The sequence below is a fragment of the Dama dama genome, chromosome 10 (genome assembly GCF_033118175.1).
Source record: "Dama dama isolate Ldn47 chromosome 10, ASM3311817v1, whole genome shotgun sequence".
NCBI classification, from domain to species: Eukaryota; Metazoa; Chordata; class Mammalia; order Artiodactyla; family Cervidae; genus Dama; species Dama dama.
Genome location: NC_083690.1, coordinates 36,782,634 through 36,809,744, shown reverse-complemented (window position 1 = coordinate 36,809,744; position 27,111 = coordinate 36,782,634). Strand labels below are relative to the sequence as shown.

The following is a 27,111-nucleotide window of genomic DNA, read 5'->3' as shown; positions in this document are numbered from 1 at the left end:
AACCCAAATAAAGTAGCCCAGGGTGGGGTACAGAGCCTCTCTTCTGGAGAAGTGGAGAACGCGAGCTTTCCGTGACTCCTTCAGCGTTTCCGGCCCGGTTTTGATGGCGCCTCCAGACCCAAATCGTTAAGCGCGTCCCAGTCTGGTCCTTGTCGGGGGTTGGTGGGTGGGCGGCAGGTTCTAACCTTGCAGAAATGGAAGTTTATGTGCTTCTGTAGTGGGATGGGGGGTTATTTTCTTATTTTTCTTGTCTTTTGTTTACCCCGTGGGAGCTGGTTCCGTTTCACAGGCTCCTCTGAATCGTGGGGAGAGAAGGGTGTGTTTTAAACTACCCTAGTGTGTGCCTTGCTTGAGACTTGGGGAGCACCTTCAAACCCGAGGATGGCATTGGGGCAGTGGCGTCTTTAACTCCTTGATGCCTTGGGTCAGGACCTTCTCGGTCGTTTTTTAAGCTTTTTTTTTTTTTTTTTTCGTATTGAAAAAACAAAAAACGATTTACAATGTGCCAATCTCTGCTCTACAGCAGAGTGACTCAGTTATACACAGACATGCATTTTATTTTTGCCGTGGACTATTTTTGAAATCTTTAAAAAAATAATTCGTTGTTTATTTTTGGCTGGGCCTTCGTTTGTGCCAAGGCTTTTCTCTAGTTGTGGCGAGCAGGGGCTACTCTTTAGTTGCGATACCAGGGCTTCTCATTGCGGTGGCTTGTTTTGTTGGGGAGCACAGGCTCTAGGCCGAGTGGGCTTTAGTAGTTGCGGCTACTGGGATCTAGAGCACAGGTTCCTTAGTTGTGGCATGGGTTTAGTTGCCCCACAGCATGTGGGGTCTTCCTCGACCAGGGATGGAACCCATGCCACCTGCACTGGCTGGCCGATTCTTTATCACTGAGCCACCAGGGAAGCCCCATTTTTGAAGTCTTTATTGGTAACAGTATTGCTTCTGTTTTGTGTTTTGGTTTTTTGGCTGGGAGGCATGTGGGATCTTAGGTCCCTGACCAGTGATGGAACCATTGCCCACTCCCCACCCCCATTGGCAGGTGAAGTTTTAACCACTGGACCCGACGGAAAGGTCCAAAACATACACATTTTGTAAAAAAAAAAAAAAAAAAATTATTCTTTTCCTTTATGGTTTATCCATAAAGCTGTGCTTTTCTTTTTTTTTTTTTAATTGATGTATAGTTGATCTACAGTGTATTATCCCTCTTATTTTGCACCCCCCCCCAACTCCCTGAATTCGAGCCATTCCCATGTAAAGAAGGGGGATCGTTGGAGCTGGGAATGAAGACGTGATAGGTCAGGACGCCTTCCCCCCTCTTCCCTCTCTCCCGAAGCTGGACCACCATGCCCACCCATCGGTCGTCCTCCTCCCGGTACCAGAGCTCCTCCTCCCCGAACAACGCGTCCTCGCCGCTGCGCAGAGCGGTAGCAGCTGGACGGAGGAGCGTGTCTGCTTCTTCTAGTTCTTCTGTGTCTGTCGCTATGCCCTGCGATGACCGGGACTCGGAGCAGAATTCAGAGGGGTGAGTGGAGTTGGTGAGAAATGGTTGCGTCGTCCTCAGGTTTTTCCCATTTTCATTTTCCAAACGAGCAAACTGGCAACACGTGTGTGACAGAAAAGCTAGAGGATGCTGTGCTGGTTCAGAACAGTGACCCACACCTGCCCCCAGTTCTGCTGGGTGCCTTTCGGCTGCCCTAGGTGTTGGAAGCGTCAAGAATAATCCATCCTGTTATAAATCCATCATCCATCTTGTCTAAACTTTTCTTGAACACATTTGTATGTTCAGCAGGGACAGCCTCTGTTAAGGGCCCAGACATGGGGGAAAGGGGAAAGCGTTCTTTATTTGGTGCCAGAAAGCTAGTATATCCTTTTTAGTTGGTGTCCTGTAATTCCTTCATTTGGGCTTATAAAAACAAGTCCTTATCTGTTGGCATTTATGAGCTTATTCTGTGATGGTTATTAAGAGTACATCTTGGGTTTAAAAAAAAATTTTTATTTTTAATCTTTCCAGGAAAAAAAGTCTCATACAAGGTCTAATTTATCCCCTGGTAATTTTTTTTTATTGAGGTATAGTTGATGTTTGATATTAAATAAGTTTCAGATATACAACATAATGATTCACCATTTTTAAAGTTTATATTTCAGTTATAGTTATAAAAATATCCCCTGGTAATTTTAATTGGTCTCTTCTAAATCATTGTGCTGTTTAGGACCAGGTTATATTTATTTTGTACATTTTAGTCAGTAAGAGGTGAATTTAAGGGCTGAAATTTAACACCAGGCACATATATAATCTTCTGTTTGTGTATTCAGTTCAGTCACTCATTTGTGTCCAACTCTTTGCGACCCCATGAATCGCAGCATGCCAGGCCTCCCTGTCTATTACCAACTCCTGGAGTCCACTCAAATGATGTCCGTCGAGTCGGTGATGCCATCCAGCCATCTCATCCTCTGTCATCCCCTTCTCTTCCTGCCCGCAAACCCTCCCAGCATCAGGGTCTTTTCCAATGTTTGTGTATTAGTATTAATCAAACATGACTTCCTGACCCATGCTAATTTTACTCTACACAGCAGTGATCCCCCTGACTGCCTACGTGAATATCTTTATCTTTTTTTTTTAATATGGATATTAGGAAAGAGCTTGGAGAAGGAAATGGCAACCCACTGCAGTGTTCTTGCCTAGAGAATCCTGTGGACAGAGGAGCCTGGCGGGCTACTGTCCATAGGGTCGCATAGAGTTGGACACGACTGAAGCGACTTAGCAGCAGCAGCAGCAGGAAAGAGTTGTGCTTCATCTCCCTCAGTGCCTCATTCTTCATTTCCAATGCTTTCTTTAAGTGAAAGTTTTCTTTTAAGTGAAAGTTTTCCTTTAAGACATTGTCTGTACTTCCTGGCAACAGTCAGCTCATCTCTCCTTAAAATCTGAATATATTTTTCTCATGGAGAGGGGTATACAGTTAGAGAAATTATAATTCATTTACCCTTTTATATATAGGGACTAGGGTGTTGTATCTAAGCAGAACCACACTCCTTCATAGGGATAGTGAATCTTTGTCAGCTGGTGAAGGCAGTGATTTCGAAGACAGCTTGAGACGAAATGGAAAGAAGAGAGCAGCAAAACGGCCACTCAAACCAACCCCAGTGAGTCAGTTTTGTTTTTGAACCTGGTCTGGGAAGCAGTGAAAGAAAACCTAGAAGAGGCTCAGGTGATATGCTTGATGAAAGGACAGGGCTTAAAGAGTATTAAGGGACAGAAGTAGAAAGAAGGCAGATTTTGAAGAGCAGAAAATACAGTATTAGTGTATAGAGGAACAGGAATGGGGTTAAGGAACTTTTAAAAGGAGATAAGGCTAAAAATAATAAAGTTTACAATATAAAAATCCTTGATTTCTAAGCTGAGTAACTCAAATTCTGCTGTGGAATTGGCAGCTTAAGCCTAACTGTGATTTTGATGAGAGTAAGTGTTAATGTCACTTTTACTTTTTAAAAACATTCATGATTTCTTTATACTAACTAGGCAAAACTTCCAAAGAAGAGGTCCCGAACAGTACATGCTCATGGTCAGAAAGAGTCAGAGCCACCAGCCAGTGATCTCTTTGATGCTGTGAAAGGTGCCAAAAGTGACATGCAGGTAAAACAGAGTATCTCACCTCTGTTTCTTGATACCATTGCATTCCTTGTTGGGTGGAATGATAACAAATGTCTACAAACTTGATTTAGTGAACATAACTGGTATCAAGAAAGGCAGATTAGGCCACAGGGTGAATCCTTAGAGTGATGTAAGGGAGATCTTGCATGAAGGGGAATGTTCCTTTCCTAATAGTATCACAGATGAGGGTGGGTCTTGCTTTTATTGATTGATGGAAGGGGCAAGGAAAGGCATTGGATAATTTAGAGAAGCAGCTTGGATTCAGGTGGCAACGTGTTCACCCCTGTCACTTTTAGCTCCACTTTGACAATTATACCTATCCATTCTGCCTATGTCTCCTTTAACAAGAGAGATTGATTTACATGTATTGTCAGTACTGATATATATCAATTTATTTGTACCATCTTATGTGGTTTTGCTTTATACTGCCTTTTCTGTTTCTCTTTCCTCCTCTTTTTTCCTTTTGAATGTTTTATCTCATACAAGAACCTAAGCACATTTTAGTTCCGGTTAGTCCTTACAGTTTACATACTGTTTGGGTTTTTTTTTTTTTTGGCAGTGCCAAATGACTTTCGGGATCTTAGTTCCCTGACCAGGGACTGAACCCATGCCCCATACAGTGGAAGTGCGGAATCCTAATGGCTGGACTGCCAGGGAAGTCCCCTTACATGCTGTTTGTTGTGCAGTGTTTTAGTTCTGTCCTTTCCTTCTCTTCCAAGTAGACATCATTGTTTTAAATAATGTTTGTTTATACTTATCTACATTTTAATCATTTTTTGTTCATCATTTCTTCTTTTAAAAAGTATTTATTTGTGCTGGGTCTTAGTTGCGGCTCTCAGGATCTTCAATCTTCGTTGCAGTATGTAAACTCTTAGTTGCATCATTTCCTTTCAAATCTGAAATCTTCCACACAGAATCATTCTCTTGCTGTCCAAAGTTTATGTTTTAAAATTTCTTTTAAATAGTTTATTAACAAACTCATTGTTTGCTTGTATAAAATGTCTTTTACCCTTGTTCTCAAAAGGTTGCTGGGTATCAAATTCTAAGATGATTTTTTTCTCTCGGCATATTAAAAAGATTATTCCACTTCCTTCTAATTTCCTGTATTGCTGTTGGAAGTCAGCAATCAGTCTAAGCACTGTCTAATACAACAGTCTCTAATGATGGAGATGTCTGTATCACTGTTGTCTGGTACAGTAGTCCACCAGCCACACATGGATTTTTGATATGTGGCTGGTGTGACTGAGGAACTACATTTTTAATGTTTGATTTAATTGAATAACCATATACAGCTGGGACTGTTTTTGTGCACATCTAACTTGTAAATGTTTTTGTAAATGTTAAATGCATGTCTTTTGTAAGTAATTTTTTTTTTTTTACTTGACAGTTTTCAAGACTGTTTTGCTTTTGCGTTCTTACGTATTATAGGATGTTCAGAGGTATAAACTTTTCTTTTCATGCTTGAGATCAGTTAGGTTCCAGGCTCTGAGGACTGGTGTCTTTTGACAACTATGCAGAATTCTTTTTCAACGTTGCCTCTTTCTCATTCTGTTAATCCCCTTCTGGAATTCAATTAGACATCATTAGAAATTCTCGCTCTATTCTCCATGTCTTAATAACTTTTTTCCTTATTTTTATTTGTCTCTCTGGGCTACATTTTTGATACTTTCTTTGACTTAATCTTCTATTTCACTCATGTTGTGTTGTAGCCAGTCTGTTTTTAATTCATTCATTGAAGTTTCAAATTTTATTTATTATATTTTGCACTTCTACACATTTTGTTTGACCCCTTCCAAAGTTAACTGTTCTTTGCTTGTATTTTCAAGCTTCTCTTTTATTTAATCATGGAAATAATAATTTTATAATCTGTGATAACTTCAGTGTTTGAAGCCTGTGAATGTAATTCTGTCTGTTTTTCTGCTAATTGTTAGCTTTAGTGTCTTGTTTCTTTGTTGGGGTCTTTGTCAGGGTCTTCAGTGCTGGGTCGTTGTTGCTGTGTGCAGGCTTTCTCTAGTGGTGGCAAGCAGGGGCTGTGCTTTAGTTGTGGTGCGCAGGCTTTTCATTGTGGTGGCTTCTCTTGTTGCAGAGCACAGCCTGTAGAGTGCAGGTTTCTATAGTTGTGGCATGCATAGGTTTATTTGCGCCATGGCATGTGGAATATTCCCAGACTAGGGATTGAACCCGTGTCCCCTGCATTGGCAGGTGGATTCTTAACCACTGGACCACCAGGGAAGTCTGAAGAATCACTTTTAATTAAATTCTGATTGAAATTATTCTGATTTTATTGGTAAGGTGGATCTGGACTACAAATCTAGATATGGGAACTGGCTTATGGTTATGAATTCTGAAGGAACAATTCTTTTTTTCTTCTACCGCACACTAAGGTCATAACAAGCTGTTGTCCTGCTTCCCCTTCTGACCTGTAAATTTATTTCTCATTCTTGCTTTCATGAAGGTGTGCCTCTTTGCAGGGGCCTCCTTTTAGACTCCTCTCTTTGGAAGCCCTTTAGCCTTTGTCTTCTGTGCTCTACATTCTATACATCCATCTGGACAGAAAGTTAGGGTTCCTGGGGTTTAGTAGACCCTCAGCAAAAGTCAGCTTGCTTATCTCCCAGAATTGCTACCTTCACTTCCATTTTTGTTTTTATGGAATTCTACCTTTCATTCTCATTTAGTAGTACATTTTAAAAGATGTTTTTAATATTTTAATCAGAAGTTTAGATGCTTCAGTTAGGAAGCTTATACAGAATTTCTAGTCTATCATATTGCCAGAAATAGAAGTGATCCACACTGTTTCCCTAGTCTTTGGTAGATGAGTGGCTGGATAGCTACAAGCAAGACCAGGATGCAGCTTTCCTGGAGCTGGTGAACTTTTTCATCCGGTCTTGTGGGTGTAAAGGTGAGGAAACGTCGCCCTTTTCTAACCCCCAGCCTTTTTCTCTTATAAAACTTTTTCTTGTGAATATGAGTGGGGTTAGGCATTCCTAAAGAGAGAGGGTAAAGTGTAAGAAAAGTTTCCCTTATTTAACTATTATAAACTACACTGTTGATTGGTAAATAGGAAGTGATCCAGTAATGAAATGTATTGGTTTGGAGACAGAATGCTTTGGAGAAAAATAAATAAACATACTAATGTGATGATGTTTACAGATTTGGACCATCAGACTTTTCTTTTCTCTAAGTAATCTTTTATTTTCTTATCCCTTATTTCTCAGCCATTTCATCTCATATTTCTCTACTGAAACTGTGGCCCCAGGTCCCCAAGGGCCATGACCTAATTTACTGGGGCAGATGGTGTTATAAGACTACAGGTTGTATTATAAGAACCTGGCATAGTTTTCTTGCTTTCTTTTTGTTTGGAATATTTTTTTTTTAACTGTAGTTTTTTGCTGTTTGATTTCCTGGGGTTTTCTAGACAGGTTGCCTTATATCAGATATTCCAGTTAGATGGTAGCAGATTTATGACTAGGATTCAGGTCTTCTGATTCCCTACCTGAGTTCTTTTCAGTATATATATATATTTTTTTTTTCTTTTTTTTTCAGTATATTTTTAAGATCATCTTCAAATGTTTGTGTAAATGGTCATGGTGTCTGTTGTTTTCCTTCTAAGTACCTCATGTCCTCCATTCCTCAGGCACTGTGACCCCTGAGATGTTCAAGAAGATGTCTAACTCGGAGATCATCCGGCACCTAACTGAGCAGTTTAATGAGGTGGAAGACGACTATCCAGGATCCTCTAGCCACTCTTATTGCAAAATACAAGGCCCATTACCCTCTTTTCGATTCTGGGAAATAGGATAGCTTTTAAAAGGAGGGGTTTAATTTCTTGGGAGCAAAAGGGACCTAGACACATTATCCGAATATGCCTACAGAGTTGAGAATAAGATATAAGAGATGCATTTTTTTTTTTTTTACTATATGGTTGGGTTTTGACATCCAGTCCCTATGACTCCATGGACCTGGTAGTAACTCTCCCATCTTTTTCATAAACTCTTCTTTAGGATTCAGGAGACTATCCTCTGACAGCTTCAGGCCCATCCTGGAAGAAGTTCCAGGGCAGCTTCTGTGAATTTGTGAGAACATTGGTCTACCAGTGCCAATACAGCCTCCTCTATGATGGCTTCCCCATGGACAACCTCATCTCCCTGCTCACTGGCCTCTCAGACTCCCAGGTCCGTGCCTTCCGTCACACTAGCACCCTGGCTGGTAAGCAGTCACTGTTAACTCTGTAAATGCTCTCATGGGAACTTCCCTCTGTTCTCTAGTCCTGGGTCTTCTTTCCTGCCTGCATTCTAGCTCTTTACTTCAAGGTCATGCTTATTTTGTCCTGAACCTTCATCCAGTTTCTCATTAGTGGGATTGTAAAAAGGGGTGGATCACTGTGACATTTTCAGCTTTAACATGCTTCTCAGAGCTCACTGAGAACAGGCTAAGGATTAAAACAAGCCCAAAAGAGGGAGAGAAAAAGCCCACTCCAGAACAGTGAGTCTTGGGATTTTAGGGTTACCCTGCTCTAGCTTTTCTATTTCACTGCCCCTTTTTTCTTCTTTTTTGAACATACCATCCCTCCTCTCACTTAATGATTTTCTTACCTTGTTTTTACTGACTCAAAGCCATGAAGCTGATGACCTCCCTGGTAAGAGTTGCCCTCCAGCTGAGCCTGCACAAGGACAACAATCAGCGTCAGTACGAGGCTGAACGGAACAAGGGACCGGGACAGAGAGCGCCTGAGCGGCTCGAGAGCCTGCTGGAGAAACGCAGGGAGGTGAGCCATTTCCCGCCTCCCGCTCTGCTCCCGCCTCCATCACCACTGCTTATCACAGCACCTTATCAGTCCCCCAGCTTCTCCCAGGCACGCTTTCAGACTACGAATGATGGAGTCTGGCAGTAGTTTAACAGACCCTTCCTGTTAGAGGTCATTGTATGTTCAGCTTGTTTCTGGGATGTGGGCTCAAGAGAGCATTTCTAGTTTAGAGTAAATTTTAAAAGTTCTCTGTAATTCCACTTTTGCTCAGTTTCTCTTGTCTGCATTCATTATCACAAGTGTTTAAGTGTTGTGCCTGCATCTTGTGCAAGGAATTAAGCACTGACTTTCATCTCAAGTGTTATGGTATGCAGGAGTGCTGGGAGGCCAGCTGCTGGTAGAGGAGGCCAAGCTTTCAAGGAGTGGAAAGGACACAGGCTTGTCATTCACTCCTGGATTTAAATTCTGTTCCAGTTAGCTACTAGCTCCATGGCCTTACATAACCTCTAAGCTTCAGTGTCCTTTCCTTTCAAAAGGGGGTAATTATTTTTGTGAGGACTAAATGAGACGAGTAAATTGCCTACCTAGGCACATAGTAGGTACTTGCTTTGATTCCTTTTAAACCTGAAGAAGACCACCAGAGGACATAACTCCCAACAAAATCTCTTACACTGTGTAAACCTTCAAACAGTCATGTACGTCATGAGACTTAACACTGATTTTCCCCTCACTTCTCCAGAGTATCTGAGACCTCCCCAACCATGAGGTTGGCAGGACTCACCATGTCTAACTCTGCCAATTGACCGTTTTCCAGCTCTCATCAAAGATCTCTTCCACACTAAATCATTAGAGGAGGGAACATTTTACTTCCCGGATTCTCTTTTGCTATTTTCACTGTCAATGTGATCTTAAACTGTGTATATGTTAAGTCTGTTTCAAATCTTATATACACTCGTGTGATTGTTTTATTTGGACTTCTCTGGCTCTTGCTTCATCAGTTGTAGTTTTACTTTCTTTAATTTCTCCCTCCCCACTGGTTTCCTCTCTCCAGTTATAAATGTATGTAAGCATTTGAATCTATCCTTAATCCTTCTCTTTAAGTTACTCCATTTCTATCCTTTTAGTATTTCCTTACTTCCTTAATATCCAACTGAATCCTTTTTGCTACCTAGCTTCTATCCCCATTTTTTTCTTTCAAATTGTTCTCTCCAAACCAGTAGCTTCTAAATCCCTATAGCCAATGGCCTTTTTTCAGTCTCCCTTTTTGACTTACATAAAATTTGGTATTGATGGACCCACCTTTCTTCCTTCCCTCTTTCCTTTTCCTTTAAATATGAAAATCTTCAAATGTTCAAAAAGATAATACTGGAAGAATGAACACCACATATGGACTATCTAGATTTAACAACTATTATTTCGTTCAGTCACTCAGTCATGTATTTCACTATACTTCATCTATTTTTTTTTCTTGCTATTTTTTTTTTACTAAATTGTGGATGTGTGTGTGTGTGCTCAGTCATGTCCAATTCTCTGTGACCCCATGGATTGTAGCCCTCCAGGCTCCTCTGTCCATGGGAATTTCCAGGCAAGAATACTGGAGCCAGTTTCCATTTCTTACTCCAGGGGATCTTCCCAACCCAGAGATCGAACCGCATCTCTTGCAACTCCTGCATTGGCAGGCGGATTCTTTACCACTAGCGCCACCTGGGGATATTTTAACCTAAAGATTTGAATATGTCCTCTAAAAAACATGTTTATGTATTATCCCAATACTATTTTCTTATCCAAAAACATTAACAGTGATTCCCTAATATTTTCTAATCCCAACTCCTATTTAAAATTTTCCATTTGTCCCCAAAATGCCTTTTCAGTTCAGTTCAGTTGCTCAGTTATGTCCAACTCTGTGACCCTACGGACTGCAGCACGCCAGACTTCTCTGTCCATCACCAACTCTGGGAGTTTGCTCAAACTCATGTCCATCGAGTCAGTGATGCCATCCAGCCATTTTATCCTCTGTCATCCCCTTTTCCTCCTTTCTTCAATCTTTCCCAGCATCAGGGTCTTTTCTAATGAGTCAGTTCTTGGTGGCCAAAGTATTGGAGTTGGCAGCTTCAGCATCAGTTCTTCCAATGAACACTCAGGACTGATCTCCTTTAGGATGGACTGGTTGGATCTCCTTGCAGTCCAAGGGACTCTCAAGAGTCTTCTCCAACACCACAGTTCAAAAGCATCAGTTCTTCTGCGCTCAGCTTTATAATCCAACTCTCACATCCATACATGACTACTGGAAAAACCATAGCTTTGACTAGATGAACCTTTGCTGGCAGAGTAATGTCTCTGCTTTTTAATATGCTGTCTAGGTTGGTCATAGCTAGTCTTCCAAGGAGTAAGCATCTTTTAATTTCATGGCTGCAGTCACCATCTGCAGTGATTTTGGAGCCCAAGAAAATAAAATCTCTCACTGTTTCCATGCCTCTTATATTTGGTTAATTCCAGCCAGGATTTAGTTAAGGACTGTGCATTTCATTTGGTCTTTTTGTGTTTAAGTCTCTTTTAATCTTGTACAGAACCTCTGCCCCGGCCTCCACTTTCCCCTCAGGATATTGACTTATTGAGTTGGGCCAGTTGTCTTCAAGAATGTCGCCTTGCAATTCTGCTTCCCTGTTACCTGTTAGGGTAACAGATAACATCTAATCTAGGGCTTCTCAACAGTGCCATTTAGGAGTCTGGCATTGTTTCAGCATATGTGCTCAGTTGTGTCCAACTCCTTGAAACACCATGGACTGTAGCCTGACAGACTCCTCTGTCCATGGGATTTTTCAGGCAAGAGTACTGGAATGGGTTGCCATTTCCTCCCCCAGGGGCTCTTCCCATCCCAGGGATCAAACCCACAGCATCCCTGGCCTCTATCCACTAGGTGGCGGTAGTACCCAGGTCGTAATAAACAAAACTGTCTTCAGACTTTGCTAAAGTCCTATGGGAACCCCAATTTGAGAATCACTGATCTAATTGCTTCCTTCTCTCTCTCTCCCTTTTTTGTTCCATTTCTTTTCTCAAACAAATTGCATTTATTAAAAAAATTTCCCCAATTGATGTTCGTAAAAAACATGTGTAACTACCAGCTAGGACCTCTGAATAGCCAAAGATGGTCAAAATAACAAGACACAGAAAGGATATTACTCTTTTAAAACAAATCTCTGAGGCATTAGTTGACTATACAGCTTCTTCTAGAATTAGAAGGTTTAACCTTTTTCTATTCTGATAACTTATTGGCTACATTTTCTTTTTCTCTGCTTTAGACTGATGAGCTTAATTACTTTCATTTGCCAACGCCAGCTTTCTCATCAGCTTTGTATTTTAGAGGTATCTTACTGACTGCCTGACTTCACTGGGCTATCCACTATCACATGTGCATGAGTAGGTGATATTCTTTTCCAAGGTATCTAGTCCATACCCTCAAAGGAAGAGAGAAAGTGGTTTGTAACTTTCATACCTTATTTATAGATGTGTATTTTTCATGTGGAGAAAAAAGTTATTTGGGGAGATAGAAGTATTGTTAACATGTGGGAAATAAAGTCAAATGACCTGAAAATAAAGAAGGTTTAAAAGGGAACATAGGATACAGGAGGTTCAGACTGTGCCCTGTAATTAATAGGAATCAGGTGAATGTCATATTTTTCTAATATTTTTGTGGCCCTGAACTGTTGGGGAACATGAGAGATTGACCTGTTCCTCCCCATCCTCCAGCTTCAAGAGCATCAAGAGGAGATTGAGGGGATGATGAATGCCCTTTTCAGGGGTGTCTTTGTACATCGGTACAGGTGAGTTACTGGGCTCCTCTCATTGAAGCAGCTGGGTCCTCAGTTACAGAGTCTGTAGAAATAACGAGGTCCCCTCCTAACCATGTTATCTGGTTAGTCCCACAGCTCACACAGCTGGGAAAAAACTCTTTAACAAATGTTCCAAATAAGGTTTAATTTATTCCTGCCTACAAAGGATTGTATAAATTCTTCTGGGAGGGAAGATAGGAGCATCAGGCTTTGATGAGTGTTCTGCTCCAACTTTGCCCAAGACCTCCCCTCCCCCATCTTCTGGGGCTTGAACCTTGAGAGGACAAGAGGAGAGAGCCAAAAGCAGGGTCTTTCTGAGGGTTTACAGCTCTGCAGGCCTTTTCCCAGCCCACTTCACCCTGCCTTTCACTGTGCTAAAGGCAGGGGAGTTTTATACTGGGTAAACAGCTGGTAGAATTAAGTTAAGGAGTGTATCCCACTCTTATCTAGATTTCAACCTCTGCCTTTTCAGAACCCTTCAACTGATTTAATCTTTCCTTGAAGTGGAATCAACACACACTCGTGGATATGTTGTACAACATAGGGACTATAACCCATCATTTTACAATAAATGAAACATAATCTTTAAGAATTATGAATCACTGTTGTACACCTGAAACTTATGTTGTACATCAGCTCTATCTCAGTTCACCACACACACAGTTGGGCTGATAGTTAAGATTCCAAAATCAGTTTTTAAAAGGGGCACGGAAGATAAGTTTTAATGACTGGTTACAGAAGGGAACTGTTCACTTTTTAATGTATTTTATTTACATTGGGAGGAGGAAGTGAAAGGGCTAGTACTTGATGTTTAGTCAAGAAAATAGACTCTTCTGTGACAAACAGATATCTGCTAGGATGGAAAGTCAGTTTGGAGAGAAGGTGAAAAGGGTCAGTTTTGTCTCTGTGCCTAGGGATGTCCTTCCTGAGATCCGTGCTATCTGCATCGAGGAGATTGGGTCTTGGATGCAGAGCTACAGCACCTCTTTCCTCACTGACAGCTACTTAAAATATATTGGCTGGACCCTGCATGATAAGGTGAGAGTTGAGTCAGTTCTCTTCCCTGCCCCAGGATGCTTCAGCTTTTCCTGATCTCACCACTTAGGTGTTTCACTAGTGATCAGTGATGAACTCATCAAGATGCTGAACCTCAAAACTCCCCTAGTACTGGGGAGGGTAGGAGAAGTTAGGGGAGAGACGGGTATATTTAGGAGATTAAATGCCTTAAAACAGAGTTGAGGGGAGAAAGACTTTCCCTATGAAAAGGCAAGAAAGTTATTGATAGGGTGGTAATAAAAGTCCTGGGGTGGTAACCAAAAGATCCTTTTAATCAGGATTGCTGGATTCTGCTGAAAAGGAGAATTTTGGGCTTTAAGTGAGAAGACAGTCATTCATTCTCTTTGAGACATCTCAGAGTCTTCAATATAGAGGACACCCAGGCCCAGAATGAGCAATCTGAGAGGGAAGTATGGACATCCAGTGGGGGTAAGTAGAGGAGGAGTCATTCATATTTCCATTCTCCTCAGTAGCATCGAGACGTGCGTCTGAAGTGCTTGAAGGCTCTGCAAGGGCTGTATGGCAACCAAGACTTGACTGCGCGCCTGGAGCTCTTTACCAGCCGCTTTAAGGTAAAATCAGGACTGTGCTCCTGTGCTCGGCTCTGTCTGTGGTTCCCATTTCCTCACCTCATTTTTCCACTTCTATTGCTTTTATGTATCTGTGGCTATCCCAGTATCTGCTTCTACACCCACCCCCCTTTAGGAATCTCTCAAATTCTAAGAGGATGGTGTTTGGGGATGGATACAAGGAGGTAATGAGTGGTGTTTTCCTTCTTACAGGACCGGATGGTTTCCATGGTCATGGACCGAGAGTATGACGTGGCAGTGGAGGCCGTTAGGTTGCTGATACTTATCCTCAAGTGAGTCCTGGGAAGTGGAGAGAGGCATCTCGGGGTTATCTTTTCAGTATCAGACAGGCCCTTCCAGAGTCTCTCTCCCTCCACCCATTGTAGGTTGACTCTTGTCTGTGTACAGGTTGAAAGACAGAGATCATTCCCAAGTTGCCAGAGCTCCAGGGGGAAAATTTCCCGTCTTCTGTAACTCTCCATCCTCCCCTGTCTCCCATCCGTCTGTCTGCAGGTTCTTTTTGAGTCAGTCCTTGTTGGCTCTGCCTTGTTTATAACCTTAGTTGTGCCGGAGGACAACGTCCACATCCACCTGCTCGTTCTGCTTTTCTCCCGGCAGGAGCATGGACGGGGTGCTGACAGATGCAGACTGTGAGAGCATCTACCCTGTTGTGTATGCCTCTAACAGAGCCCTGGCCTCTGCTGCAGGGGAGTTTCTGTACTGGAAGTGAGCGGGGCTCCTTTTGTTTGTTTCTTTAACACCATCTTCTCTTGGTTTCTCTCCATCATCTGCTGCTGCTCTAAGCTCCTCTCCCCAACCCATTAGTCTCCCTTGGTGTCTCCTTCCCTCCTCAGTTCCTTGAGACTTGCCTTAGCTCTGTGTCTCTTTCCCCTTTAATCCTCTCCCTCCAAGGTAACTTGTGCTCCTTCCTTTCTCCTGTGCTGTGCCCTTTCCCTGTGTCCCTTCTACCAGGCTCTTCTACCCTGAGTGTGAGACAAGAGCGGTGGGCGGGAGAGAGCGACGCCGAAGTCCACGTGCTCAGAGGACTTTCTTCTACCTTCTGCTGTCCTTTTTTGTGGAGAGTGAGGTGATGTATGGAAAGGAGCTGTTGTGCTAAGATGTGCAGGTAGAGAAGGATGGGAGCTGGCTCTACAGGAAGGGGAGAAATGATTCATCGGGAGCCACTTCTAGCATGTTAACATGTGGCTTCGGTGACTTAACATCTACCTGCTCCCACAGCTCCATGACCACGCCGCATACTTAGTTGACAGCCTGTGGGACTGTGCGGGGCCTCTGCTGAAGGACTGGGAGAGTCTGACAAGCCTGCTGCTGGAGAAGGACCAGAGTGTGTACCAGCTGGTAGCCAGGGAAGGGACCTCTCCCCTCCTTGTAGGAAACCAGGAGAGATTGCTCTCCTGACTTGTAAAAGGCATAGGTCATGGTTGGTGGGGGCGATGGAGGGGGTTCTTAGGGATCGGGGGTGGCTAGTCTATGAATCTGTTTTCTGTCCTCCTGCCCACCCAGACCTGGGCGATGCACAGGAGAGCACGCTGGTAGAAATCCTGGTGTCCAGTGTCCGGCAAGCTTCAGAGGGCCACCCGCCTGTGGGACGGGCCACGGGGAGGAAGGTACAGCGTGAGGGGCACGGGCTGAGGGTTGTTGGCAGGTACTGTCTGTCCTTACCCTCGAGTCTTAGGTTAGGGTGCTCCTTCCTCTGCCTCTCAAAGAATTCCACTTCTAGCAAAAGAAATCTGAAGGGAGCTGCTTATCTTCCTAGGAAGATAAGATTATCAGGCAGAGGAATACACATACATACACCTTTCCCCCATCCCCAAATGACTAATTTCAGGGCTTAACCCCAAAAGAACGTAAGATCCAAGCCGACGACAAGGTGAAGCTGACTGAGCACCTCATCCCCCTGCTCCCCCAGCTCCTGGCCAAGGTAGAGGTGCCTCATCGCTCAGCCTCTGGGAAAGAGAGGGTGGAAGGAAGTGGCCTCGAAATGAGCAGTGTGGCAGGTTATAAGCAGGCTTCCCTCTCAATCCCCGCAGTTCTCAGCTGATGCAGAGAAGGTGGCTCCCCTGCTGCAGCTTCTCAACTACTTCGACCTCAACATCTACTGTACCAGGCGCTTGGAGAAAGTGAGGGGAGAAGACGACACATTCCCTCTTCCTTGCTGCTTTTGTCCTAGAGCCAAAGATTCTACTGCCAGTACCTGGTTTTTCTTAAGGACATGGATTCTAGAAAAACCAATAAGCCTTCCCTCTCTCAGGCATCTTATCCTTGAAGCTTAATGTCAACGCTGTTTCCTTTCTCCCCATCTCTAGTCCCCTCAGGAGGAGTTCTCTTCCCCAGCTCCCCCACGACACTGTCTTCTCCCACCTTTTCTCTCTCAGCACCTGGAGCTGCTCCTGCAGCAGCTCCAGGAGGTGGTGGTGAAACACGCGGAGCCCGCAGTGCTTGAGGCTGGCGCTCACGCCCTCTATCTGCTGTGTAATCCTGAGTTCACGTTCTTCAGCCGGGTGGACTTTGCGCGCAGCCAGCTGGTGGATCTCCTGACCGACCGCTTCCAGCAGGAGCTTGAAGAACTGCTTCAGGTTGGAAGTAGGGCTGTGTGACAGGACTCCCCAGACCTGTGTGGGAGAGGCCACAAGATATGGGGGTGTGGATCCGCAAGTTTTCGGGGAAATGCCACATGGACCTCCTTTCTTCCTCAGTCGTCCTTCCTAGATGAGGATGAGGTGTACAGTCTGGCAGCCACTCTGAAGCGCCTCTCTGCCTTCTACAAGTGAGCAGCTCCCCTCCTGCTCCCGCTCTATTGCTGCCAGTGTCTGTGGGGTGGATGCCTGTTCGTTCTGTTCCGTTCTGTTCTGTGTAACATTTCCCTCTTCCCGCCCCCCACCCCCTCCCCCGCAACAGTGCCCACGACCTAACCCGCTGGGAGCTTTATGAGCCCTGCTACCAACTCCTCCGAAAGGCTGTGGACACAGGAGAGGTTCCTCACCAGGCAAGTAGACAAGTTGGAAATGTGGAAGCAGGTGTTTAAAGGGCCCCGCGTCCTCGGTGGCCACCTTGCAGGTGGTTCCAGTCCCAGGGATATGGAGTGGATGAGAGCGAGCTCCATCGTGTGTGTGGCTCCTTCTGTCCCCATCTTGGAAGGTGAATGTACTTTTCTAGCACCTAAAAACAGTCATTCTCTCTGGCTTCTGGGGAGTCAAGGATAATATTGAGGGATTATAGGAGACTTTAAATCAGGAAAGGATGGCATTCCTGCTCAGGATAGAATTCCTCTGAAGACTGTCCAGAATCACTTTTTTCCTCACCAGAAAAGGACGTAGGTCTCTCCTCATCTCACTCTCTCTGGTCTGCTTTTTTCTTCATTCCTTCATGTGTATCTGCCTGTCTGTGTCTCTCCCCACCTGCCCGTTACTCTACTGACCTTTGCTTTTTAATATGTGGTTCTTAGGTGACCCTGCCAGCCTTGACCCTTGTCTATTTTTCCATTCTTTGGACACTAACCCACATTTCTGGATCAGATGCTTCCCAGGTGAATATGGGTCTGAGGAGGGGGAAGAGGAATGGAGTACCAGTGTCTTCCTTCATTCCTTCCCCCTGAAGTCATTGTCTCCACAGAAGCAGCTGTTGGGTTTGAAGGGCAGGATGGTGGCCTTCTGTGAACTCTGCCAGAGCTGCCTCTCAGATGTGGATTCTGAGATCCAGGAGCAGGTGAGCGTTTGTCAAGGATGCATGTCGTCTGTAGCTCTGCTCCCATGGTCTGAGGAAACCCATTCTGAGGGGAAATTAGCAATATAATTTCTGTCATGGTCAATTTTCTGTCCTTTTTAAGCATTCTTTTTTCCCCGACAGGCTTTTGTCTTGTTAAGTGATCTGCTTCTCATCTTCAGCCCTCAGATGATTGTAGGAGGACGAGAGTTCCTCAGGCCCCTTGTCTTTATTCCTGAAGCCACCCTGCAGTCTGAGCTAGCCAGCTTCCTCATGGATCACGTCTTCATCCAGCCTGGGGAACTGAGCAGTGGTACCGGGGCTCAGGGAGGGCTTGGGGCTCAGGCCGGCCTCGGGTTGGAGGGCAGGAGGCCTGAACTGTGATTCTGACGCTTGCACTCTGCCCTCGGGGTGAGCCAGGTCATTCCCAGGAGGACCACTTACAGATTGAGCAGCTGCACCAGCGGCGCCGCCTCCTGGCTGGCTTCTGCAAGCTGTTGCTTTATGGGGTGCTGGAGATGGATGCAGCCTCGGATGTTTTCAAACACTACAACAAGGTACAGTGGGTGCCAGGCAGAGCACGGCCTGACCCAGGACCTCAGACACTGGAGTGCTGCAGGAAGGGTGGGGGGAAGTGATGGTACCGAGCTTAAAGGGAAAGCGGGGGGAAGGCCCGTAGTTTAGAATAAAGGGACAAAGAGACTTAGTAGTAAATAATTGTGGAGAAAAAGCTGTTAGGCAGAAATTCACTGGAGGGAAAATACCTTAATCTTCCTGTCCAGAAATTTTTTTTATTCTTTCTGTGAGCCTAGTCTGTGGAATGGGGTAATGTAAGAAGGGGAATAAAAAGAACAGAAGAGGCTTCAGTCCTTCCAAGGTACCTAGATACCTACGTTGGTCTCCTCAACCCACCATTGTGTTGATTTCTATTTATTGAGCACCTAGTATCCCAGGCACTAAGGGCTCCTCAGTGAACAAAACAGTCAACAGTTCCTGCTCCCTGGAGCTTCTGTTCTAGGGGCAGAGACAGTGTATTCTGGCAGGTTTACTACTCTTCTCTAAGAAATGGACTCCAGGCAGGGTTTCTTCCCTTAATTATTTGCCTAAACCATGATTTCTCTGGGGCTTTGTCTCTGCTGGCTGGAGATGTGGTTTAGTATGAGTTGTTTCATGCTTAGATTCATATTCCCTACCTCAGGTCCTTTTGGAAGGAGGTAATCGTTAGGGCTGTGAAGAAAAAATCAGAACAGAAACAGTCCTTTCCTGTGGTCGACATCGTTTTCTCTACTTCCTTCCCATCAGTTCTACAATGACTATGGTGACATTATCAAGGAAACATTGACTAGAGCGAGGCAGATGGACCGAAGTCACTGCTCCCGAATCCTGCTGCTGAGCCTCAAGCAGGTACCCTTCTGCTGGGGGGCCTCAGGCCTTCTGCACCCTCCCTGCGGCCTACCCCTAGCTGTGCAGAACGTGAGATCTTTCAGAGCAGGAAGTTTCTAACTTACTTTGACTTTTATTTCACATGACAGTCTCCTTCATAACTAGTAGATCCATAAAAAGTAATTTATTTTAACTGTCGGGGCAGTTTCTACCCCAATCCCATAGAACTCCTGTGTGAGTTAGCACATGGGAGCACCAACAATAAAGTGATAGGGAGTTTCTAATTTTCTTCTAGTCTGTTGTCTCTCAGCTCCTTCAGTTACTACAGACATTTTAATTTATTGTTACAGAGCATGGTGAAGTCTTGTCTGGTGCAAGGCAGTCAGGAATAGGGTCAGTGTCCTCGGAGGAAAGAAAGTAAAAACAGCAGATGGTGTCCCAAGCCCTTTAGCATTTCTGGACAGAGAAGGGATTGCAGTACTTGCTTGTTCTATCTTGTTCCTCCATCCCCACATGTGCCCTGTCTCCTGGACAGTTATACACAGAACTGCTGCAGGAACAAGGGCCCCAGGGCCTGAATGAGCTTCCAGCTTTCATCGAGATGAGGGACCTGGCCAGGAGATTTGCCTTGAGCTTTGGACCCCAGCAGCTACAGAACCGTGACCTTGTGGTCATGCTACACAAGTAAGGAAGTATTGGTGGAAAGCAAGGTACTTGAATCTTCCAGAGAGGGCTGCGCCAGAGGCTGTGTACAGGATCAGCTGGGAGTGAGGTCTCAGAGGGAGGGTCATCAGGTCCAAGAGTAGCAGTCACGTGGGTGAGCAGGTATCCCTGTGCAACAGGCTGGGTCCAGGGGGAGGAAGAAGCACTTGGACAGGATGCCTCAGCCCTGGGAGAGAGTTGGGAGGGGCCTGTCTTCCTAAAATGATTCTGCTCAACCAAGGGAAGGCATCAAGTTCTCCTTGTCTGAGCTTCCTCCAGCTGGCTCCTCCAGTCAGCCCCCAAATCTGGCATTCCTGGAGCTCCTTTCGGAGTTCTCCCCCCGACTCTTCCATCAGGACAAGCAGCTGCTGTAAGTTAGGGGTGGGTGGATAAAGATGTGGGTGAGAGAGGAAGGGTGTGGTGAGGGCTGTGACCACTTCAGCCAGGCTCCATCCCGCCTCTTTCTTAGACTGTCCTACCTGGAAAAGTGTCTGCAACGTGTCTCCCAGGCACCTGGTCGTCCCTGGGGTCCAGTCACCACCTACTGCCACTCTCTCAGCCCCGGAGAGAACACGGCAGAGGTCAGCCCTCAGGGCTACCCCCGCTCCAAGAAGAGGCGAGTTGAAGGTAAAGTGCTATGAATGTGGGTGTCGGGGTGCTCAGTGCTACTGCCTTGATTGCCACTGCTTAGTGAAGCAGCATATGGTCTTTTGCCTCTTTCAGAGTCTTGAGTTTGGTCAAATAAATATTCATGGAGCCCCTACTATCATCAAGGCTACTCATTTTCTTCAAGGTTTATCTAGCCAAGTAATAATAGCCAACTTCTATGAAAAATTAAATAGAAACTCATGATAAAACCAAAGATTGAACTAAAAAAATCTGTACATTTATGATGCCTTTTGTTGACATCTTATATTGTTATTTTGCAATTTTTAAACATTTTATAGTCTTCATGATTTTTATAGTCTTCAGATCATTATCTGTTATATTTACATAAGTTTTTTTCTTTAAAGTGATTTTTTTCAAATATAGTTTCATCTTGTGATAATACCCTAGAAATCACAAATCTGAGGTGTAAGTTTGTTTTCTAGTGTACATTTTAAAATACTGGTAGTCATACCCCATTCCCCCAGGTCTAGGCAGTATACTTACCTATTTCTTGTCTCTGGGTTTGCTTATTGTAGACATTTTATGTAACTGGAATCATAGTCTGTGACCTGTGTCTTCTTCTAATGAACATTTTTTAGGGTTCATCCATTCTTAGCATTTATCAGTACGTCATAACTTTCCATGGCTGAATAATATTCCATTTGTATGGATATGTCATTTTATCCATTCATCAGTTAATTGATACTTAGGTTGTTTCAACTTTCTGTTAACACATGATACTACTGTGAACATTAATGTGTAAGCTTTTGCATGGATGTAGGATTTCACTTCTCTTTAGAGAAATTGCTGGATTATATGGTAACTCTATGTGTAACTTTATGAGGAACTACCAAACTGTTTTCCAAAGTGCCTACATTGTTTTGCAATTCCTACAGAAATTGACAGGGCCCCAGTTTCTCTACATGCCAACACTTGTCTTTGATTTTATCCATCTCTTAGTGACTGTGAATTGGTATCTCATCCATTGTAGCTTAAATTTGTATTTCCTTAAGTACTAATACTGTTGAGCATCTTTTCACATGCTTATTGGCTATTTGTATATCTTCTTTAGAGAAATATCTATTCAGATTCTTTGCTCATTTAAAAATAGGGTTGTCTTTTTTTTATTGTTGCATTGTCTCTTATCAGATATACAGAAAAAATTTCTCCCATTTTTTGTTGTCTTTTCATTTTCTTGATTGTGTCCTTGAAATACAAAAGTTCTTTATTTTGATGAAATTCAACTTACCTGTTTTTTTGTTTGTGCCTTTTTTTTTTTGAAGGTGCAAACTAAGTCACTTTAGTAGTGTGATACTTTGTGACCCCATGCACTGAAGCCTGCCAGGCTCCTCTGTCCATCGGGTTCTCCAGGCAAGAATGTGGAGTGGGTTGCCAGGGCCTTCTCCATTGTTTGTGCTTTTGATGTCATATCTTAAGAAACTTGCTTAATCTAAAGTCACAAAAATCTATTCCTGTGTTTTCTTCTGAGAGTTTTCTAATTTTAACTAATACATTTAGGTCTGTGATCCATTTTGAGTTAATTTTTGTGTGTGGTGTGAAATATGGTGTGAATTCTCTTTAAGGTCTTCTGTATACCACCTAAAATTATCTTTCATACCATCAGAAAACTCTGCTTTTAATCAGTAAAGTAATACTTGTTAAGGACCTACCATGTGCAAGATATTGTATTAGGTGTTTTAGAGGCCATGACAGATTCTCAAGCAGCTTACCATCTAATAGAAAAGAAAGAAAATACATTTATAGAAAATCTGAGCTGTGAAGTCACCAGTAAGTGATAACTTCCCTGGGGTTTCACAGATGACTGCTATAGAATTCAGAGAAGAAAGGTATCATTTTATGTTCAGTTGATCTATGAAGTCTTTATCAAGAAGATGGTATTTAAGCTAGATCTTGAAAAATGGGTAAGATTTATATAAGCTGAACAGAGAAAGAAAATAAGTACCATGAACTAGCAGAATAGCACAAGCAAAAGAGGTCAGTGTTTGCCAAAGCACATGAATATATAGATTGGTTTGCCTAAAACAGAGGGTTTGTAAAATTAGGATAAAACTGAAAAAATTGGTTCCATTGTTCATTGGCACCTTGCATTCAGTTGTGCTTGGAATGCAGGAGTGAGCTTTCTTTGGAATAGTGTCAGATAGTAATGTGCTGTGGAAGAGGGTGGGGAAATACTGGGGAGGTAGGGACTACAGTCTTACAAAAAGTAATCAGGGAAAGCCACAGAGAGTGTGAATGCAGGGCAAAAACTGGAGAAAGTGAGAGGGCTGCCTGGTGTACGTCAGAATGGCAGACGAGGACTTAACCTGGCGGTCCAGTGGTTAAGACTCTGTGCTTTCAATGCAGGGGCTATGGGTTCAATCCCTGGTCAAAGACTAAGATCCCACATACAACACAGCCAAAAAGTTAAAAAAAGGGGGCAGCTAAGGGAATAGCAGACAGGCGGGTGCAAGTGGTCCAGAGGCCATGGTGGGATGTCTCTGGCTTGTTCAAGGAATAGCTAAGAAGGCCAGTATTGCTGAGTGGAGACTGTGTAGAATACAGGACCAAAGAGTTTGTCAGGGTCCCGAGCATGGGTCAGAATAAAGACTCTGGCTTTTACTCAGAGTGAAGTGGGTAAACATTAGGGATTTGAGCAGAGGAGTGGCAAGATCTGCCTTATGTTTTAAGGGGCTCCTGGGTGCTGTGTGGAGAACTGACTGAAGGAGAGGCAGGGCTTGAAGGCAAAGAACTGCTGAGGAGGCTGCTGTAAGGGCCCAGGCAGGCGGGAGCTAGTGAACTGGGGAGAGGCAGATGTGAGAAGTGACCAGACTCTGGACATATTTCCAAGCTATCACTAATAGAGCCTCATAATAAGAAAGAATGTAAAATATGAGAGAGAAAGGAGTTGAGGATGACTCCAAGGGTTTGGGCCTAACATTGGAAGATTGGAGTTGATAGCAGCTGAGATGGGGAAGGAAGTCTGTAAGAAGTGAGACCAGGACTTTGGTATGTTACAGGTGGAGATGCTGGAGACAGGAGTCTGGCGTTCAGGGGGGAAGGCAGAAGCTTGAGATAGATGTAGGAATTGGTACTTAAAGTCATGAACCTGAAGGGCTAAGAAAGCCACTAAGGATGGAGATGGGGAGAGGTCCTAGGCTGTATCCTTGGACATTACACCAGTTAAATAGGCTGGGAGATTAGGAGTCACATGGGGGCCCAGGTTTATTCTCTGGGAAGACAAGCTCACAGGTGTGGCTCTTCCCTGTTTAGGGAATGTTCTGCTTACACCAGAAGCAGCTCACTCTCCGGTTACTGATTTCAGAGTGCAGACAAGGCTGTGGGGAGGGAGACAATGGAGATATGAGTATTTCCAGTTGATAAATACTAATATCCATTTGACTTATGTTTTAAAATAGCATTACCTGGGTTTTCTAAACATTTTGGCTTCTTTGTCCTCTGGCTTCCTCAATCTCTATAAGAGACAGTCCTTTATATTTTGAGCCCCAGGTCTTCCTCTTACCTTTCATATTAGAACTATGCTGACATTACAGTCATTTCATTTTTTTTCTGGCTTTTAGAAAATCCAGTCTTTCATTTTTCTGTTTCTCCTTAACTCTCATGCTTCCTGCCTAGTTTCAGGCCATTCTAAACTTTTTCGCACTACAAAAACCTTGAATGAATGGAATCTCAGATTTCTTCATTGATTAAATGAGACCTCTCAATCTCAGGGACTCCAGCCCTCTCTCACATTTGTGTTTGTATATTACTGTTTATCTGTGGAATGTATGTCTTTTTCCATCTTGTTTTCTAAGGTACGTATGAATCTCTCCTGGACAAGCCCTTGATACAGTCCTATAAACCCTACATTTTAGTACGTAGGGCTGTGCTCAGTTTTAGTCATGTCGTAATGAGACTATCTAGATTTTCCATTGCCGTCTTATTTAACTTTTTCTTACCAAATCCTGAGCAGGTCCTGAAAAACTGAAGTGTCTGGTGGTACCTGGTCTCCAGTAAGCATGTGCCTTTGCTGCTTGCAGGGCCCTCCAGGCGGCACAGAGAAGACGTCTCTGCATCCCAGGAGGAAAGCCTACAGCCAAACAGCATCCCAGCCACACCTACCCTCACCTCCACAGCTGTGAAGAGTGGGCAGCCCCTCGGGGCGTCGGAGGAGATGAAAGAAGGCGGCAGCTCAGAATTGGCATTTCCCCCAGGGTGTGTCCCCCGGGGAAACTTGGCTCTGATTTCCCAGTCTGGTGTCTCCCCGTTTCTGTTGTGTTGTTCCCTGCCACAGGACCCCCTCATTCTTTATTCTTCCCAGGCCCTTTCCCCTTTTTTCAGCTTTTCATTTTCTCTTTTTCCCTCCACTCTGAACTTTCTGCTGGCTTTAATGCTGGCCACTTTACCTCCTCTTTTTACCCTATATTTTTATCTCTTGTCACTGATCCAACTTCATTCCCAACAGCCTGTACCTTTTAGGCAACCCAAGGTCAAGGTCCTTGAGTCCACAGCATTTCCAGACTCCGCTCAACCCTTCAGGTTCTGGTTTGGGCAAGCAGCTGACCCGGTGAGCTTTTCTCATCATCGTCTGTCTTCACTTCAGGTCTGTCCCCCGTTACGAGGGGATTCTCCCAGATCAGTGGTGCTGTGCTGGTGCTTTCTGGACTGGTTTTAACCACACAGCACTTCCTTCCAGTGTCATGTGGAGTCCTAGTGTATAAAACGGATGGAAGTAGAGCTTCTGTGATGGGAGCAGGGGTGTGAATCTGGACCCCTGGTCTGCTTACTGCCCTGCCCCTGCTTCCCCATTCCCCTGGGGGTGCCTGAGAAACTCTTGGGTCCTTGAAAACCTCTACTCTTGGCCACTGCTTCCAGGCTTAGCTTGATGGAAGAGGATGAAGAAGAATTCGAAATTCAGAATGACTCAAGTGAAGAGTGGCAAGGTTCAGGCAAGGTGAGTGGACCCAACAGTCCCTGCTCCCTTTAGAATTGGAAGCAGATGCGAGGGAGAGAACCTAGAGTGATTCTCCTTTGTCTTGATGATGCCTTGTCCTTGGAAGCTGCCCCAGACGTTTTGAAAGAGTCATAAAAGAGGAAGGGTTTGTAAGTTTCTGTTCACTTTGCTTGGACTTAAAATTTTCTCCCCTATATCTTCTTAAAAAAGTAAAGTACCAAAAAGGACTGGAACCACACTCCCATTCTCAATCCCCATGTAAGTATTTGGTTTCTTAATTGCCCCAGAATTAAAGGGAGCCCTGAGCTAGAGAGAGATGGGAGGTTACCCAGTGCTTGGAGCCTGGCAGCAAGTGTCTCCTGTCATGGCGCAGGCTCAGCCGACCTCCTCTCCCGAGAGGGCTGCCCTTGCCCGCCTGCTTCCGCAGGAGGAAGTGCTGCCAGTTCAGTAGGAGGCACATGGAATTCAAACGAGGAGGTCTCATAGGAGTCCTAGGTTCCCCTACTTTACCAGGTTAACTCCATAACCCCTCTCAGCCTCATCTAAAATGGACCTTTTACGCAAGATACAGAGAGAAGGCACCGTATAAACAGAAGAGGATTGTGTTTCTGCTGCTGTTCGCTCCTTTCTCTGCTCTTTTGAGGAGGAACGGGCACAGCGGAGTGGGGTGGGGAGTGGGGGGGTCTCGTGCTTGAAGGCAAAACCAGACAAAATGTTCCACCCAGAGCCTAGACAGCAGGACCTCTGTTAGATGTTTAATCCTAAAGTTCCCCCAGGAAAACCCAATCTCTGGTTCCAGAGCTGAGCAGACGAAAGTCTCAGTTGGCAGGCCAGGAGAAGAGGCACTGCCCTGACTCTTAACTTTGCTCCTCTGCCCTCCCTGGCTGCTTCAGGGACCTCCTCGGCCTCAAATTTGTCACGTGAGAGGGAAAGGCCCCTCTGCTGTTGTCTGCAGATGATGGGAATGGTGAGGGACTGTTCTGACATTTGACCCTGTTCTGTCTAGTCCTCCTCCTCCAGTGAGCACAGGCTGGACCTTTTAGATTCTACAGAGCTGAACATTGAGGTGAGAGTCACCAGAACAGACTGCAGAAGCAGGTTAAGAGGCCACAGCCCTGGGCTGCCATCTCAGTTGCCAGGGGCTTTAGCATGTCCTGGGGGAGGGGTGGTATGGGAAGGGGAGGAGAGTTTGTCACCTGGAGGACATTGCGATGTCCTTTGTCCCTTTGACCTCTGGTCCATTGTTAGGTCTCTGTATTCTACTTTTATCTTTCTCATTATAGGATTTCTGATGTAACCCTAGGCCCTTCCCCATCTCCACGACATGACCACTTAGAAAAAGGCCAGCAGAAGATGGAATGAAAGGATTCATTACTTCCCCACCCCTGGTCTCTGAGGGGAAAGAGGTGGGCTGTGCCTTGCTACCCTGGCCTGTCCTTCCTGGGGCTCCGTCCCTCTGAGCAGAGTGCCTATTTTCTGCTGTTTGCGGGGGGGGGGGGCATTACCTCGGTCGTGGAGAGGGGCACCGCACACCTGTGTTGAAAATAAGGAGCCCATAATTTTTTTCTGTATTGTGGGAAAGTTTCTGAGCTTCTTTTGTGCCCTATTGATTTAGCTCAATAAACATGTATGAGTCAGTTGCAGGATGTGGCTTGAGAGTGTCACACTGATGGGACGTCAGGTTCTTTGCTGGAGTCGTAAGCGGCTCTGCCCAGCCCTGTGCCCCGTGGACAGGTGCTGGCACTGCCCCCGCCCCCAGCAGCTGCTCTGTGCACTGGCTCTCAGGGATGTGTTGCTTAGTAAAGGGGAGACTGGCTGCCTCCGAGTAGTCTGTCGGGTGGAACGACTTTAGGTCG

General features: G+C 44.6%; 1 protein-coding gene across 1 annotated transcript; it reads left to right on the top strand.

Annotated features, from left to right (window-relative positions):
• The first annotated feature begins 1,343 nt into the window (after positions 1-1,343).
• Positions 1,344-26,781, top strand: STAG3 (STAG3 cohesin complex component). The gene is made up of 33 exons (XM_061153576.1): positions 1,344-1,522; positions 3,039-3,141; positions 3,518-3,631; positions 6,452-6,548; positions 7,284-7,360; positions 7,651-7,855; positions 8,263-8,414; positions 12,141-12,214; positions 13,138-13,261; positions 13,753-13,851; positions 14,062-14,141; positions 14,467-14,574; positions 14,821-14,935; positions 15,088-15,193; positions 15,373-15,476; positions 15,698-15,790; positions 15,900-15,989; positions 16,245-16,445; positions 16,566-16,636; positions 16,768-16,855; positions 17,315-17,395; positions 17,482-17,574; positions 17,716-17,884; positions 17,992-18,128; positions 18,874-18,975; positions 19,490-19,638; positions 19,898-20,026; positions 20,126-20,283; positions 24,342-24,516; positions 24,767-24,868; positions 25,177-25,255; positions 26,262-26,321; positions 26,559-26,781. Exons 1-33 carry the CDS (start codon positions 1,344-1,346, stop codon positions 26,589-26,591), a joined length of 3,747 nt encoding a protein of 1,248 aa, XP_061009559.1. The 3' UTR covers positions 26,592-26,781.
• The last annotated feature ends 330 nt before the right edge of the window (positions 26,782-27,111 follow it).

Excerpts from the sequence above, each read along its gene's own strand:
- STAG3 (XM_061153576.1), top strand. The coding sequence starts at position 1,344 with ATGCCCACCCATCGGTCGTCCTCCTCCCGGTACCAGAGCTCCTCCTCC. Across the intron at positions 15,194-15,372 it reads GCTGCTGGAGAAGGACCAGA|ACCTGGGCGATGCACAGGAG; the intron begins GTGTGTACCAGC and ends CTGCCCACCCAG. Across the intron at positions 18,976-19,489 it reads TGCTGCTGAGCCTCAAGCAG|TTATACACAGAACTGCTGCA; the intron begins GTACCCTTCTGC and ends TCTCCTGGACAG.